The sequence below is a fragment of the Anser anser genome (genome assembly GCF_964211835.1).
Source record: "Anser anser genome assembly, chromosome: 3".
Taxonomy (NCBI): domain Eukaryota; kingdom Metazoa; phylum Chordata; class Aves; order Anseriformes; family Anatidae; genus Anser; species Anser anser.
The window spans coordinates 110,321,015-110,335,357 of NC_139722.1; the positions used below are offsets into that span (position 1 = coordinate 110,321,015).

The 14,343-nt window shown below is 46.2% G+C and overlaps 1 protein-coding gene across 17 annotated transcripts in view; it reads left to right on the forward strand.

The window, feature by feature from the left end:
* Positions 1 to 14,343, forward strand: part of EHBP1 (EH domain binding protein 1) — a 214,381-nt gene that overhangs the window by 15,687 nt on the left and 184,351 nt on the right. For all 17 annotated transcript variants that reach the window (XM_083832192.1, XM_083832202.1, XM_083832203.1 and 14 more), the window contains exon 3: positions 13,242 to 13,299. In XM_083832192.1, coding sequence (XP_083688318.1) covers positions 13,242 to 13,299 — 58 coding nt within the window. The remainder of the gene's footprint in view (positions 1 to 13,241; positions 13,300 to 14,343) is intronic.

The window sequence follows — 14,343 nt, forward strand, 5'->3', positions numbered from 1 at the left end:
CGTTGCACGTATTTATAGAAAGACCTCGCTGCTCGGAGGCTGGGTGTCAGGGGGCTGAATGCTTTTAGGAGCTGTTGTGTGTGTAGATGTGCCTCGTGTTTGGCATGGGCAGCCCTGCGCTTGGCAGAGGGAGTCCTGACCTTTTCCTGCTACAATATTAACAGGAATTAAAGACTTGAGTCTGCTAGGTTGTGTCCCAGGAGCTGCAGATCCTCTGCTGGACGGCGTGGGGGGAAGAAAGCTCACGGTGAAGGCATCTTTACTGCACGGTAGCAGTGGGTTGAAGCGTGAGCACTAGAAATGCCAGCGCTCATCTGTCAAAGCCCAAGGGATGAGGTTAAATGAACAGATCAAGCTGAGATAAGTGTTTAGAGTAAGGTCTTGTCTGTGCTCACAAACCGGGTAAGCTAAGGAGAGCTGGCTTAGAGCACAAGCGCATAAATAAAGCCCTGTTGCACTCTCGTTTGGGTGCTGTCGGTCAGGAGAAGGACTCCTTGCCGCGGGTGCGGCGGTCTCGCTTTCCCCAAGCGATGCGCCGCTGGCCTGCCTGTCCTTCCCAAGCTCTCGTGTGACACGGTGGAGACTTGCCCCACGCACCCAGCGCTGGCACAGCGAGGGCTGAACGCTCCAGAACCTGATATGTTAAAACCTTGCAGGCTTCAGCTGTTAAGCCTTGCTTGTTTTGAAGATGAAAAGTGCGTTTTGTGTCGAGTATGCTGAAATATGTGGAAAATCTCATTTTTTGCAGGACCCTGGGACTTTGCGTGCCCACACATGGCTGTGTCGGTGTTGATGACTCCGCACATAACTGCCTTTCCCACCCAGGGCTCTGTGTGCTGCTGGGCTGCTGAGATTGGTTCCCGTTCCCTTGGTGGTTAGTTTATAGAGCGGGCCTTTATTCATTAGGCTTCTTTGCTCCTAATTAGGCACATGTATCCAAACTCTGCTTTGAGATCTAATAATTTAACTTTGCTTCATTTCATTACCTTGTTACCCTTCTAAACGCTTGAAAGTATCATTTTTTTCTTTCTGTTTATCCACGTTTAGTGCCAGATCTCGCAGTGTGTGATCTGGTAGGAGGCTTTTGCCTCTCTCTGGCAGGGTTATCTTCCTTGCTCGGCACAAGCGGGTGCTACAGCAAGGCTGGGGACCTTGCCCTTCGCTTGGAAGCGACGCCTCTCAGCACTCTGTGAGATGAGAAGTGTGCTTTGCTCCAGGAACCAACCCAGCTTCCCTTTCTGTTCACGTTTCTGCTTTCAGGGAGAACCGCTCTTCACACCAGACACAGTTGTGTTTACAGATAAAAAATTTTAAATCAGAATAAAGTTGAAATCTAGGGTGAGACAAAATTATTTAATCTTTTAAGCTGTGTGCTGTGTGGGATAGAGGGGCTCTGTCTCCTTATCCGTTTGCCTCATTTAATGGTACAAGACTGGAATCCAGCCTGCAAGACATCAAATCCACTTAATAAAAAACCTGGACAGCATCCAGGAGTCTCTTCTGTGGCTGCAGATGTTACTTTACAAGCGCCCCGTGCTGAGATCCGTCAGCGGACTAAAGCAGCCATCAGGCTAAAACAAAACCAGGCCTTGTGTTACAGGGTGAGGAGGGTATGGATTTGGGGTTTCATTGGTACATATAGTGCCCACCAGGATGTCACGGGATGAGGAAGAGTGTGTGTGATGGGTGACAGAGGGACTTGGAAACAGCCGATACTGGGGGTGTCTCTACCTCTTCGTCAGGAACGCGGGCAAGGAAATGGCCGCGCTCGTTCTCAGCAGCTTATATCCAAAAATGCTGAAGGTGCAAAGGACTCTTCGTGCCTTGAGGAACATCCTCCGATTGAATAGCAGTTGCCAGCTGTCTGCCTTCCAAGGAAGAGGCTGCGTGGGTCACTGTGCTGCAAAACCAAGTGTGAAGGACCGTGCTCCTGGCTGCTTCGCGAGGACAGCTTGGCCACGGGGCTGCCCTGCTGGTTGGAGGGCTCGGGCTGGGGGAGCTCCTGATTTCAGCGAAACCTGGGTCAGGTTGTAACAGAAGAAATACAATATATGAAAATTAATTAAAAAAAAAAAAAAAGGCTGAAAGACGTGATTTATTTATGTGTATTTGTGTGCTTTCCACACCAGCATGGGTTTAGCTATGCCGCAGGTTCAGTTTGGTTTTTGTTTTCTTTTCCTCTTTAGAAACCCATGCTCTAAAACATTCATACTAAATATGCTGCTGATTTCCAGCTTAGCTGATCCTGAAAGAATTAGTTATAGTCTTTTTCAGGTTGCTCTTGGCCATCTTACAAACAGCAGTGATTTGGAAAATCTCTTTAAGATCCTTAGTTGTTGGTATATTTGGCTTTTGTTTGGTTTTGACCTTGAAATAGCATAGGTCTCAGCAATTGTATCCACAAATTAGGAATTTTGGTATTTTCGAAATACAATTCATATTGTCAAAGCTGTAAGATTTGTGGTAGTGGTGTTTTTTTTTGTGTGTTTTTTTTTCCCAAAATAGATCTTTGAGTTAGGGAATTTTTTTTCCTTTTTGTTTTGTTTACCATATCCAGCTGTAGCGCTGGCAGGACTTGCTCTCCTTATCCATGGGTTAAGGCACAATTTTTCTTCGCCAGTCCCTGCTGCTGGATGTGAGCCAGGGGTGTGACTGCGAGGGCATTAATTAAAAAGCTCAGTCAGTTTAAGTTCCTAAAAATGATCTCAATTCATAGACTTCGGTGGATGTACAATTCTAGATGAAGAAACTGGTGATGTAAAAATAGAAGTGGTGTTGCTTTTGAGGCTGACTTCTGTAATGAGAAGTGTTAACTTGTGTTCCAGGAGGCAGCTTGGAAGCCATGCGACAACTTAATTAAACAGATTGAGCAGGAAGAGGAGGAGTTGTTCTGAATTTGTACTCTTTGCAAGAGTTACTTAGCTGTAAATACTTAACCAACTCATTTCTTCACTTCTCCTGGCCATTCCTCCATCTTGGAGCAGTTCTCAAAGGCCATCAACATGACACGGGGTGTCCTGTGGGCAACGTCGTGGCAGTTTCTAGTAGCCTACAACAGGCCCTTTGAAACCATATGCAAACATTTTGTAACTCCGGTAATCGGTGCTTTTTCTGACATGCAGCAGAACCATGGCTTTAATTTTGATCACTATCCATGCGTAATTTACTGCTGCAAAATTTATCACACTTGCTTATTCTTTTTTTTTTTTTTTTTTTGCCTGTTGACAGTCTCACTAAGCTTGGAGCACACGAGGTTTGTGGAGGCTTTTGGGGCTTTTCGTTGTGCTTGGTGCGCAGGCGTGTGACTTGGTTTGGGACCCGGGTGTAAACGCAAGGTTCTGTGCTTCTCCGCGGTGTTTTGAAGCTGTGGCTCCTTCCGAGGTCTTCAGCTGAACTGCTGCAGTGCTTTTATCCTCTGGTTTTCCATCTCTGGACACAGCAGGATGATGGATTTGCCTCCACTGATGCCCCAGCTACTGAGGAAGAGAAGAGGAGAGGAGTTCTTCCCCGGAACTGGGTGCTTTGCTGAAAGCAGCTGGCTCGTGCTCTTAGGGTCATTTAACCGAGCTGATGGCAGCATCGGTGCTGCGGGAGGAGCTTGCCAGCACACCTCCCAGTGCCCTCCTTCCCTGCAAGCGGGTTCCTGCTTCTCGTCACCGTATCTGTTACGGCTGTGGTTGAGAACTGACAATATTTGCAAAATCTGATCTCCCGGGCAGAGATAAGGAAAGCAGCTGGCAGCGTGCCGTGTTTTCATTCCCTACCTTTTTTTCTTTGTGATATTAATTTGCAAAAGCAGGCTGATGACAGACGAGAAACCTTTAATTGGAGAACTCGTTGTTCAGGGACCAGGAGGGCTCACGTCTCAGAATAAATTAAGGATTAGTGTAGGACTCGGTCAAGTCATGGTTCAGGAAGCTAAGCGTCAGTTTGTGTCACACAGAACTCATCACACTGCTCCCTGCGTGGGCACTGCACACCAGGTCTGCCTCTTGGCCTGCTCCATACCAGCGCTGTGCTACCCAGTGTTAGGCTGTAGTTTTCTTTAGGAGTGAACATCAAGAGTTTGCGTTGTCTGTATGGCTTCAGGTCTATACTCAGGCTTCTCAAACATTTCAGGTATTGAAGAGGAAGACTTCTGCAAGTCTCGGCAATTGTTTGCTCTTTGTAGGTGTCAGCGTTTTTCTGTTGGCTGTGAGCATTTTTAGTTCTGTAATCCGTGCACCTGATGCAGGCGATGTGAACTTTCTTCCAGACAAAGCACCAGCTGGTGCCGTTCCTCACTTGCTCCCTTCGCAGAAACTTGAAGGGTGTTCACAATCTCTCTGCAGCTTCAACGTAGAGTAGTTGCTTTGTGTACCCAACACATAGCCTTAAAAAGCAAAACAAACAAGAAAACCTGGTGGTGTTGGGTTAGAAGGGAGCTTCAAAAGATGCTCCTGCGCACGTGGAACTATAATCTTTAGAGTGAGTCCACCCTAAAGGAGAGGAGGAGGATGGAAGCTTCAGTGTCTCATTGCTTCAGACACCTCTGTCAGGGTCCCAGCATGTTGGAATGGCGCGTCGTACCCTGCGGTCCTTGAGTTGAAACCTTCATTCCTGTGCCAGTTGGTGAAGGTGAGGCTCACCCAGGCAGTAAAACCAACAACGACCAGCCTTTCTTTAATCATTCCCAATAGGCTGTGAAGAACCTCTCTAAAAAGTGTTTTAGATGAATTAGAGGTAGAAAATCATACTGTGTGTGTTACAGATCAGTTTTCTCACACTGTGGTTTTGATGACATGTACGCACTTTCCTTTTGTTCCGCAGCAATTGCAGAAATACATTTTTTTCCCCTCTTCTGTTTCTAGATTGAAAGACAGACAAGCCTTCTGTTTGAATATTACTTCCAAAAAATAAATAAGGAAAAATGGAATGGGATCTGTTTTGTAATGGGGCCTGATTAAAATTGTCAGTGCTGTACCAAGAAGCCTCGTGCATGTTTTTAATACAGAAATGTGTTGTTTCACCTGGGCATTTGCTTTCGTTGGGCTGAAGTTACATTTCAGGCAGCGTTAAACTGTTAAACTGTTTTATTGAGGTTGTGCTTTTTGCACTTTTTATGATAAACACATCTCTAGCATTTGTCTGTGATGTTTCAAAATCAGAATGGCTAAAATCTAATAGTTTAGACACCACCACATAGTGTCTGTCTGAAAAGTTTCCGAAGGCAGTGTGGTGAATGAGGACCGAAGCTGGAATTTGGATTCCAAATTCCTGGTTTATTTGCTTAAGTTTCCTAAGACTTCGATGCCTTGGTTGCTGTTACTGATCAGTATTTTATTTTACACCACAGCGAGCAGGGACGCTGATGGAGAGCGAGGCAGATAACGTTGGTCATTTGTGTCAACGTAACGAAGTGTGGGGTGGCGAGGCTGCGCCAAGGTCTGCACGTGGCGCTGGAGTTTCGTAGCAGATAGATGATCTAGCACTTCACCCTGTTAAACCAGCTTTCAAGCCCACTGTTAGGGACGAGGTGAAAATGAGTTTGACTTGTAACGAGCGTGTGTTTATTCACTTGGCAGCTGCCGGCCCCAGCTCTGCAGGAAGAGGAGCAGAGCAGGGAGTTCACAGGAGGTCAGGAGTGGGAGGACCGCCACCGCTGCTCGCCCCACATGCTGCTCGTCGGGGCAATGCACCCACTGAAAACTGAAAGCTTTTTAAAAACTGCTGATCCGTTGTTACAACGGAGGGGACTGCATATTCTGAAAAAGAACATAAGGAGGAAAATCAGGGACTTGAGAAAGATCTGATTCCTGGTAGCCTCCTGTGACCTTTCCTCTGTAAAGCACCGTGCTCTGTTTTGAGGACTGAAGGTGTGCCTGAGCGGCCCTGATAGCCTGAGCCACAGCTGGCTGCTCCGACAGCTTGGCCTGGGCATTGTGGTGCTTAAGTGCTCTGGCTTGGCTTGCCTGGGGAGGCTGGTTTTACAGGTGGGCTTAAACAGCTCTTGTTTTCTGTTTTGGTTTGTTGCAGAGCAGTGGGAAGCATTCCCAGGCTGTAGTGTGGTAGGATGCATGGTGTGAATGTGCAGACTAAGCAGTGCTGGCCGAAATGTCTGCCTAATGGAAGTGTCTGAGATTATAGGAGAGTGAGGGAGGAGATCCACTTGGTCTTGCTGGTGCAGTACCCTTAGCTCTGCCTTGGGACGAGTGAGGCTGGATTGGATCACACGAAGAGTGCTTCTACGTGAAGGGCAGATGGATGTGACAAAATGCAGGGGCTGGTCAAGGTGTCCTGCTACTGCAGACAGCACAGTGAAGGAAATAATTTCTGAAGGGTAGGGTCAGTTTTGTGTTCTGCAGTATGAAAATCCTTTGAAAAAAGCTTTAAGAACAGGTTTTGCTACCAAATCCTATTGAGTTTGTTTTGCTCAAGATTCTTCGCTGCAATAACTCCTTGAAAAATGAAGCTGAATCTGTCCTTGTCTCTTGTTCTGAATAATGGATGAACTAAGGCTTTGTTTAATCCAGCTCATTCTGCAAACTTCATTTGTATTTGGTTTAAGAAAACCAAGCCATCAGCGGCACATACTACACATTCCATGCCTAGCCTCACAAACAGATGCTGTGCAGACTCAGTAGGTCTGACAGCACTCGTGAAATAATCATAGTGTCTCACTTTGTCCCTTTTAGGTTTTCAAACCAAGCAAACCCAACCTAGAGCGACTTAAGGAAAGCAAAGCATAATTTTGAGACATTTTGTAGAGGTCAGTTTATGTAACTGCATATATATTTTTTAAAAAAAAGTTTCATTTCGTGCGAAAAATCAGTGTTTTGAAAAAATATGTAGAGACCTCTTGTAGGAAGAAGTGGAAGAGGAAATTTGCTGTGTTAAGGGCAAGAAGTGAAGATGCAGAGGCGGAGGGATCTCGGTCACGCTGTCCTGTTGCTGTGCCCATTCTCATGATTGCTTTTTTGAAATTTCTCAGCCTCCCGAAGGCTGTCGGATGGTGGCAGCGAGGGAAGAGCAAGCTTTGCTTTCTTCTAGGGGCTTGGTGCATAATCAGAGATAAACGAGGCTGGGAGGTGGCTGTTCAGGTGCAGGTACAGCCTGACGTGGTAACACCCAGAGGGTGCACAAGCGAACACGAGGCCAGGTGACCACGTCACCCATCCTGGTTCAGCTTGGCATCTCGTTCGGTCAGGTTGAGTGATGTGGAGTGGTTTGAATACTGACTGACAGCAGCTGTGGTGGAAGGTAAGGGGGAGTGCCAGAGAAAACCCCAAACTCAGTCGTGAAAGGCAGAGCTTTGCTTTGCAACGTACTGCATCTTGAAAGTACCTTAGGTGGGCTTTACCTGCGCGGCGTTTTCTTCTCACTGTTCCTGGCGTGCAGTCAGCGCCCTGCCTTTGCTCAGCAAGAGGGCTAATTTGGCAAACGCAGCAACATGTGACATCATCCTTACCGGCATCTCGAGGTCTCTTTAAAGCGCCGATGGTGACTCACCTGGACTTGCCGGCATTGTAGGCAGCTGTGGAATTTCATTGATTGCCACCGAGAGGAAATGCTGAAGGAAGAAGCTCAGCAAGAGGCTCGCAGGAGGCTGTTGCTTGGTTAGTTCCTTGGCTAATGGTAACACGCAGCCCAAGTCCCAGTGCAGCAGACGGCGCTGCGAAGACAGCTTTTCGAAGTAATTATTTGTAAAATGAGGAAAAAGTAACGTTCATCCCGAATTACTGGTGGTGTGGAACCGACGGTGTGTATTTTTAAGAGGCCATTGAAGAGCCCCAATGGCATTCCAGCAGTCAGGTAGAAAGCTCTGTGCTGCTGGGGAGGGAGGCTTGCTTCCTAATGAACACCTCCCACGTCATGCTGGTGTGCACAATGCAGAGGGGATGAAAGGTTAAAAAAAAAAAAATAATAATAATCTTATCAGTAGTACTTTGACTTCAGTCCTCAAGTAATTATTTTTATCCTTCAATAGGTGCATCTGCATGCTATTGTGCTAACGCTGCTGCTTCTCTTGTTAATTATATTCCTTTATGCTTGCTTCACAAGAGTAATCTAGCAGTCTGTAGTAATTAATGCAGTTCTAATCAAACACAGTGAGAAAAAAACTTGCTCCCCCCAAAAAAGCGAAGCTCAACACAGGTGATTAGATGCCAAAACAAATACGCAGGCTGCGTGTCTGTCTGTGTACATCCCCAAAAGGTACCTCCTGCATTACAGGCACATAAGGATGGTTGGGTGTTATTAAACGTAACGATCCCTCGTTACAAAAAAAATCCTTGGATGTGTCTGCTGCTTTTTAACCAAGGGGCTGTTAGTAATTTTTCTTGCCATTGGCTTCGGTGGCCATAATTCAAGTTCGGGCCATTTGTGGTCCTTTCCAGCAACAGATGCTAAATGTAAAGTCTTGTGTAGTTTTCTGCTTTCAGCCGGTGGGTTTGGTGGAGCAGGGTGTATCTTTTCTGGCTCACGTTATCTGTTTCTGCTAAGAGATTTACAAAACAAGATCTAGCAGGAGACCGATACCTTTTATGTCCTTCTCTCCCAGATGATATTTGGAGAGTTCTGTAATCAAAATATCATGCCAAATATTTCCTGGAATCATCAAACTAAACCCCAGAAGACCTTGCCTCTTGCACAACCTCGCTTTCAATCAGTAAATTTTGTGGCATGTAAGGTGATGAGCAGATGATGTAGTTCTTTCCAGTCTGTGGAGTGTTTTTACTGCTTTATTAAATAATTGTGGATATGGGGAGGTCTGGTTCCAGTATTTCTTCTTTCTTTTCCCTAACTCAGTTGTTTTAATGGGAGAATCGAAAGTACCAGAATCATGGCTTCTGTCTGACAGGAAAAGCAGGCATGCTTTTAAATGATAGATGTTTTGTTAATCTGTGTTTTTATTCTCCTATTATCAACTTTGTGGGGCGATGACAAAGCTTTTTGCTGAACCACAGGCTCTGAAATCCATATCTTCCCCATTGTTTTGCTGAGTAACTTTCACTTATCGCTTGTAAATAATATAATAAGCGTTACCATAAACTTCCTTTTTCTCAGGAGTTGGTTTCCTCTTCTGAACCACACACAAGTGAGTAGACAGCAGACACAAGGTTATGGCAGGCTTTATGAGCATCGCGTTTTGAGTCCAAGCTGGATGTTTCGCTCTGTGCCTTCAGCAGGGGCTGATGCTCTTCTAAAGGCACCTTCCTTCTGCCCCCAGCTCTGCCTCCCAGGGGCTGCCCCCAGCGAGGCCAGATCCCCCTGAAAGGTTGGTTGAATTGTACGTGTTGAAGGAATTATTTAACGTGGAGATGCAGCGGTTTGACTAAACCTCCCTTCTTGCCCCTGCCCCAATCCCGTCGTCATAGGGTGAGCAGTGTGTTTTTCCTTACCTCAAACACCCCGACCCTGCTGGAGCCGATTAGGTGGCTATCTGAAAGCTGCTGGCTTGGAGGGATGAGAAATGTTCTTGTGCAGCACAGGAAATTAATTTGATTCTTTATAGCTGACCGTTGGTGTTTGTTCAGCTTGCAACACAGCGCATTCTGTATTTGGAACAGTTTCTGAGTTTACAAAGCACGCTTATTGGAAAAAATACCCAGCTAAATGTGATCGTCAGCCTAACCCTGCAGAGGGGACTCGATTTGCTTGTGCCGTTGGTTAATGAGCAGCCCAGGTCTGCGATGTGCAGGAGGGGAGAAGTCTGAAGAACGAAATACTACTTAAATGTTTTAAATGAGCAGACTGAATTATACGGCTTGGGCACTTCCTAGCATTGCAACATCACTGGGAACCTTCAACCAAATTTGCTGATTAAAATGTGAGCTGGGCCTTTTCCCGTTAGAAGTGTATTGGCATGGAAGAACAGCGAGCAGGTTGCAGAAGAGATGGTTGTTCACGGTCTCTCTTGTAAAACCGTTCAGTGAAGGTATTTTTAAATGGTTGGACTTGTGACTCTCTTGAAGAAAACACCTTGGAGGAATTGCTGGTGTTTTGTTTCAGTGCAGCATGTGGTGTACTGAGCAGGGAAGCTCATCCCTTGGGATCTTCTCTTCCCTCCTCTCCCCATTCCATTTGGCCAAATTTTCGCTCTCCATATTGTGCTTACCTTTCTCTTTTTATTTTGGCAAAGTACCTCTGGCTGTGGATTTCTCCAATACTCGCAGCTGAAGGAGCACTGTGTGCTCAGTACTTAACAAAATAAATACACTGCAGAGAGAGCCTCGGGGAACGAGCGGGTGCTGCTGGTGCTCTCCTATCAGCAAGGCTTGTTCTCCATCTGAGCTGAGTCTCTAGTTGTTTTTTTCATGTTAGTGGTTTCTTTTTTTTTTTTTTTGTATTCCTGGCAGAGGGGATTCTTCAAAATTGGGAAGTAAATCCAGTCTCGGTGGCAACTGTGTGTATGTGACACCGCTCCCACTCGGGAGCTGCGCTGAAGCACCAGCTGTCCCCGGCAGGCTGTGTAAAGCAGAGCAATGCTGTGGTTTAAAAAGAAATGAAAGAATTAAAATTCCATGTAAGGTTGGTTACCAGCCTGGGACGCGTGTGCAAGTGTCACAGGAGAGGACTGCCCACGTTCTGCTGCCCACGGCTGGTTGTTTTATGTCCAGATTCTGAAGGATTCCTGCACCGGGGCTTGTCTACGTTTGACAATTGCTTTGCTACATAAATTTTTCAGAATAAGTGTTGCATCTACGTATAGCCACTCCTCTCTCTTCATTTTGTAAAGGCCCCTGGCATAGTCACGTGTCTCTTGTAGAGCACCCCATGATGGACAAGTGGCTGTGGTGCAGGTGTGCAGCATTCCTGCTTTGTATCACCTCCTTCCAGCACTGCTGTTCCTCCTCCTTCCTCGCTTCGCTCCTGTGCTTCCTCTGCTGGCCGCCCTGTTGGCACACGTGTGTAGCAGCTCCTGGGCCTCTCCATCGGGGCTGCCTTCCTGTCCTCCTGCTGTTAGCATGCCAGGAGCTGCCTGCGCCCTTCACTTCTGCAGCATGTCCAGCACGGGAGGGGATCCGGGGCCGTCAGCAGAAAAATCACTTGCGATGCCAATGCGCACAGGGCGAGATGAAAACGGTGCCTGGAGGGGATGGCAGCGCCTCTGCTTTCACCAGGCCTTCACCTTTGGTTTTTTGGACCAAAGTGCCCTTCCTCTGGGCCCTGGCCAGCGCTGTCCTGTCTCTTCCTGCCCAGGTTGTTGTTGTGGGACGCCTGGGACACGGTCTCATGCTTGGAGAGGGAGTCATCATCGCAGCAGCCACTGGCACTGCAGAAATGGAACTTCTTGTTTTCCCTGCCACCTCTTGCTTTTGGCGTTAGTCTGTGCTCAGAGGAAAGCTCAGGATCGAGTGAGTCAAAGTTGAACTCAATTTGCTTCCTCTAGCAGATTTCTTAAATGGGAATAAGTCAGCTTTGAAGTGTGAAGTGAAACAAGTCCAGGAAAAAATGTTTGTCACAGGCTGGAGGTTTGGGTTGCCTTGCTTCAAGGAGGTCACTTGGGGACATTTTGTTTTCTGGTGGCCCAGGCACAGCTCCCCCAGAGCTGACGGGGGGAACCCGATGCACCTGATGCACCACCTGAGTGAGAATCTGCCCAAGTGTAACAGGTTGTCCTCGTTTACCAAGTGGGGCTTTATAAGGGAAGCCCCAAGCAGAGCCAACAAACAGGTCAGGTTCCTAAACAAGCCCTAAAAGTGAGCTGACAGAATTTAAAATGGAGCAGGTTATTTCTTTCCTTTTCTCCCAAGCTGGAAAGAAAGAGAAATGTTAACGGAGTAAGGTGCAAATACAGAACAGCAAACAAAAGCCGCTGTCCTAATGTCCTGCACAACAACTGTCCTTTACCTGTGACTGTTCTTCAGGATAACTTCAGTTCTGGGGGGATTCGAATGTGAATCGTAGGTGATCTCTTAGTTTTATTGCAGCCTGCAGAAATGATGAACAGCTCAGTGGGAAAGTATGCGATGTGGTCGCCAGCACCTCAGCAGTGCCTCAGCTGAGCTCTCAGCCTGGTAAACCAGTTGGCTTTTCAGTAGAAAAGAGCTGGCTATGAAGCAGATGTGATCTCCCTGCGATTCCGAGTACTCGTGTAGATTTTATTTGGATGCATCTTCTCACGAATGCTTTGAGCATGTAATAGCTTCTCTTCTTCTCTGTACCTTACGTTCTCCCCCCCCCCCCCCGAGATTTTTTTTAGCAGGTAACAGACTTTGCTGTTGGCTGTAGAAAGGCAGGGATTGTTCCAGCAGCGTCTCAGAAATGACGGTAGCGATTTCGGCCAGGCAGAGTAGCAGCTTTGGCACGTTTTAGTGGAGATGTGAGCTCTGCTCAAAGTCCTTGGCAGCGTTGGGCTTGCTGATGGAAGTTGTGTCATCAGCCAGGAAACGAAGTGGAACAGAGCGTCGGGAGGCTCCGGAAGAGGGGTCGTGGGTCTGGAAGTGGGACCAGAAATGTGGTCACAGGATGGGAAGTGGATCACGGGTCAAAAAAAACTTAAGTCCTTGTCAAAAATTACCCAGAACAACTGTAGAACTAATAGGGCTGTATTAACCAAGACATAAATCTTCAGAAATTTCAAGAGAAAAGAATTTATACTGTAAGTGTTCTGTATTGAGTTTCCATCTACGTTCCTTACAAATGCCACACAAACAATTGCTTGGAGAGCAACGCTGTATTTCAGCATGCTTCTCCTTTTGAGCAGGAGTTGAGGAAGCTCTGATTTATCTGTCTGCAGTCATCCAGGGAGATGTTGAGGAGCGATGCAGTACTTCATTCTCTTGATTTTTGAGGTATTTAAGTAGGAAAAGTAGTCCTCTGGGGATGAAAAAGTGCAACCACCTGTTCGCATTGCTCCTTAGCAGAGTCTTTTCAATCCGCCTGCTTAGAAATTCAAGCTGGGGTTTGCACTGATGTTTATTTTGGGTGCTGGGTTGTTTCAAAGGTGTCTTTAAAGAGGCTGGATTTGCAGAAGTGAAGCGTGGGCTGAATCCTGTTCGCTGCCCTGTGGGGAGATGTCTGCAGGCAAGGAGAGGAGAAGGATGATGTTAGTGTGCTGAATGAAGGACAGCCTTTTTCTATAAATACAACGTTATTTTTCCTGCTAAATGACTGCTTCCAAGAGTACTTTTAGATAAGCTATTTTTAAGAGATAACGTATCCTCTAATGATGTCATTATGTCTGTCTAGTTCTAATATAAACTGTTTTCATATTGATTTTGTTGTAAATGAATCTGTTTCTTCCTTTTCTTCAACAGGCAGCCAGATAAACTCGTGGTGGTTTGGACAAGAAGAAGCCGAAGAAAATCCTCTAAGGTTAGTTAATTGCTCATTAAGTCCCAGCTCTGGTGACAAGCAGTCTCAGCTCTTGGAGGGACTGGTCTCCTGAGTGTGGGGAGCAGTAGGAGAAATGAGAAATATTTTAATTTTCTTTTTTCCTTTGAACTCGGTTTAGCCGTAAAGCTGAAAATAAGCTGCTGTTGATGTCAACGCTAATTTATGGAAACACTTAAGTCTGATTTCTGCTTCGGTTATTTGTTTAGCACAAGTGTGTCATCAGTTCAATTTCAGTTGTTAATTCCTAGGCAGAATTAGAAAGGAGAATATTTTCCTACTAGAAGTGTCTTAAAGACAATATATGTAGTAAAGAATCTGACACCCATGCAATAGATCAAGTGTAAATAAGAGACTGTTTTACAGCTAGAGAATACTACAAATTGAAAGGAATACAAGCAGGCTCTTTCAGGCCTGTCATATACCTTAGAATTAAATTTTAACATTTTATTCCTACAAACACCGTGAGGAAGCCTGTGCGTTTGTGTCTTGTAGCTAATGACCTGGTAGCCTGAAGAAAGGCAAGTTCAAGTGAAGTCTGTCCAATATTTGGGCACTCATAAAGCTTCTTTTGCATGGGGTTGGGTTTGTTGTGTGCAACAGTCTACAAGCAGAGTAGCCCTCTTTTCTGTGAGCTACCCTGTGCTTTTCTTCCTGCAGCAATGAATCTGCAAGCCTTACAAGACCGCTGTCTCTGTTAAAAGGCGCTTAGTTTGTCTAGACTGCTGGCTTTGACTGCTCTGTCAGCGAGATGCAGTTATCCTGTCTGGAGTCTCCTTTGGGTCTGAGGAGAAGGGGAAGGCGAGACGGGCGGTCTGGTCGTGTGGTTCTGTTTCCATAGAAAATGAAGCTAAAAACACATGTCCTACATTTGCACTGAGATTGGAACAAATGGCAGAGATCTCTAAATGTCTGCGGTGTCTGATATGGCCATGTCTTGTGTGGCATTAAATTATTGACTAATAAGAGTACAGTCTGCTGTTAATCATGGCAGTCAGTTGTCACGGTGCCTGGGGAGGTGGGGAG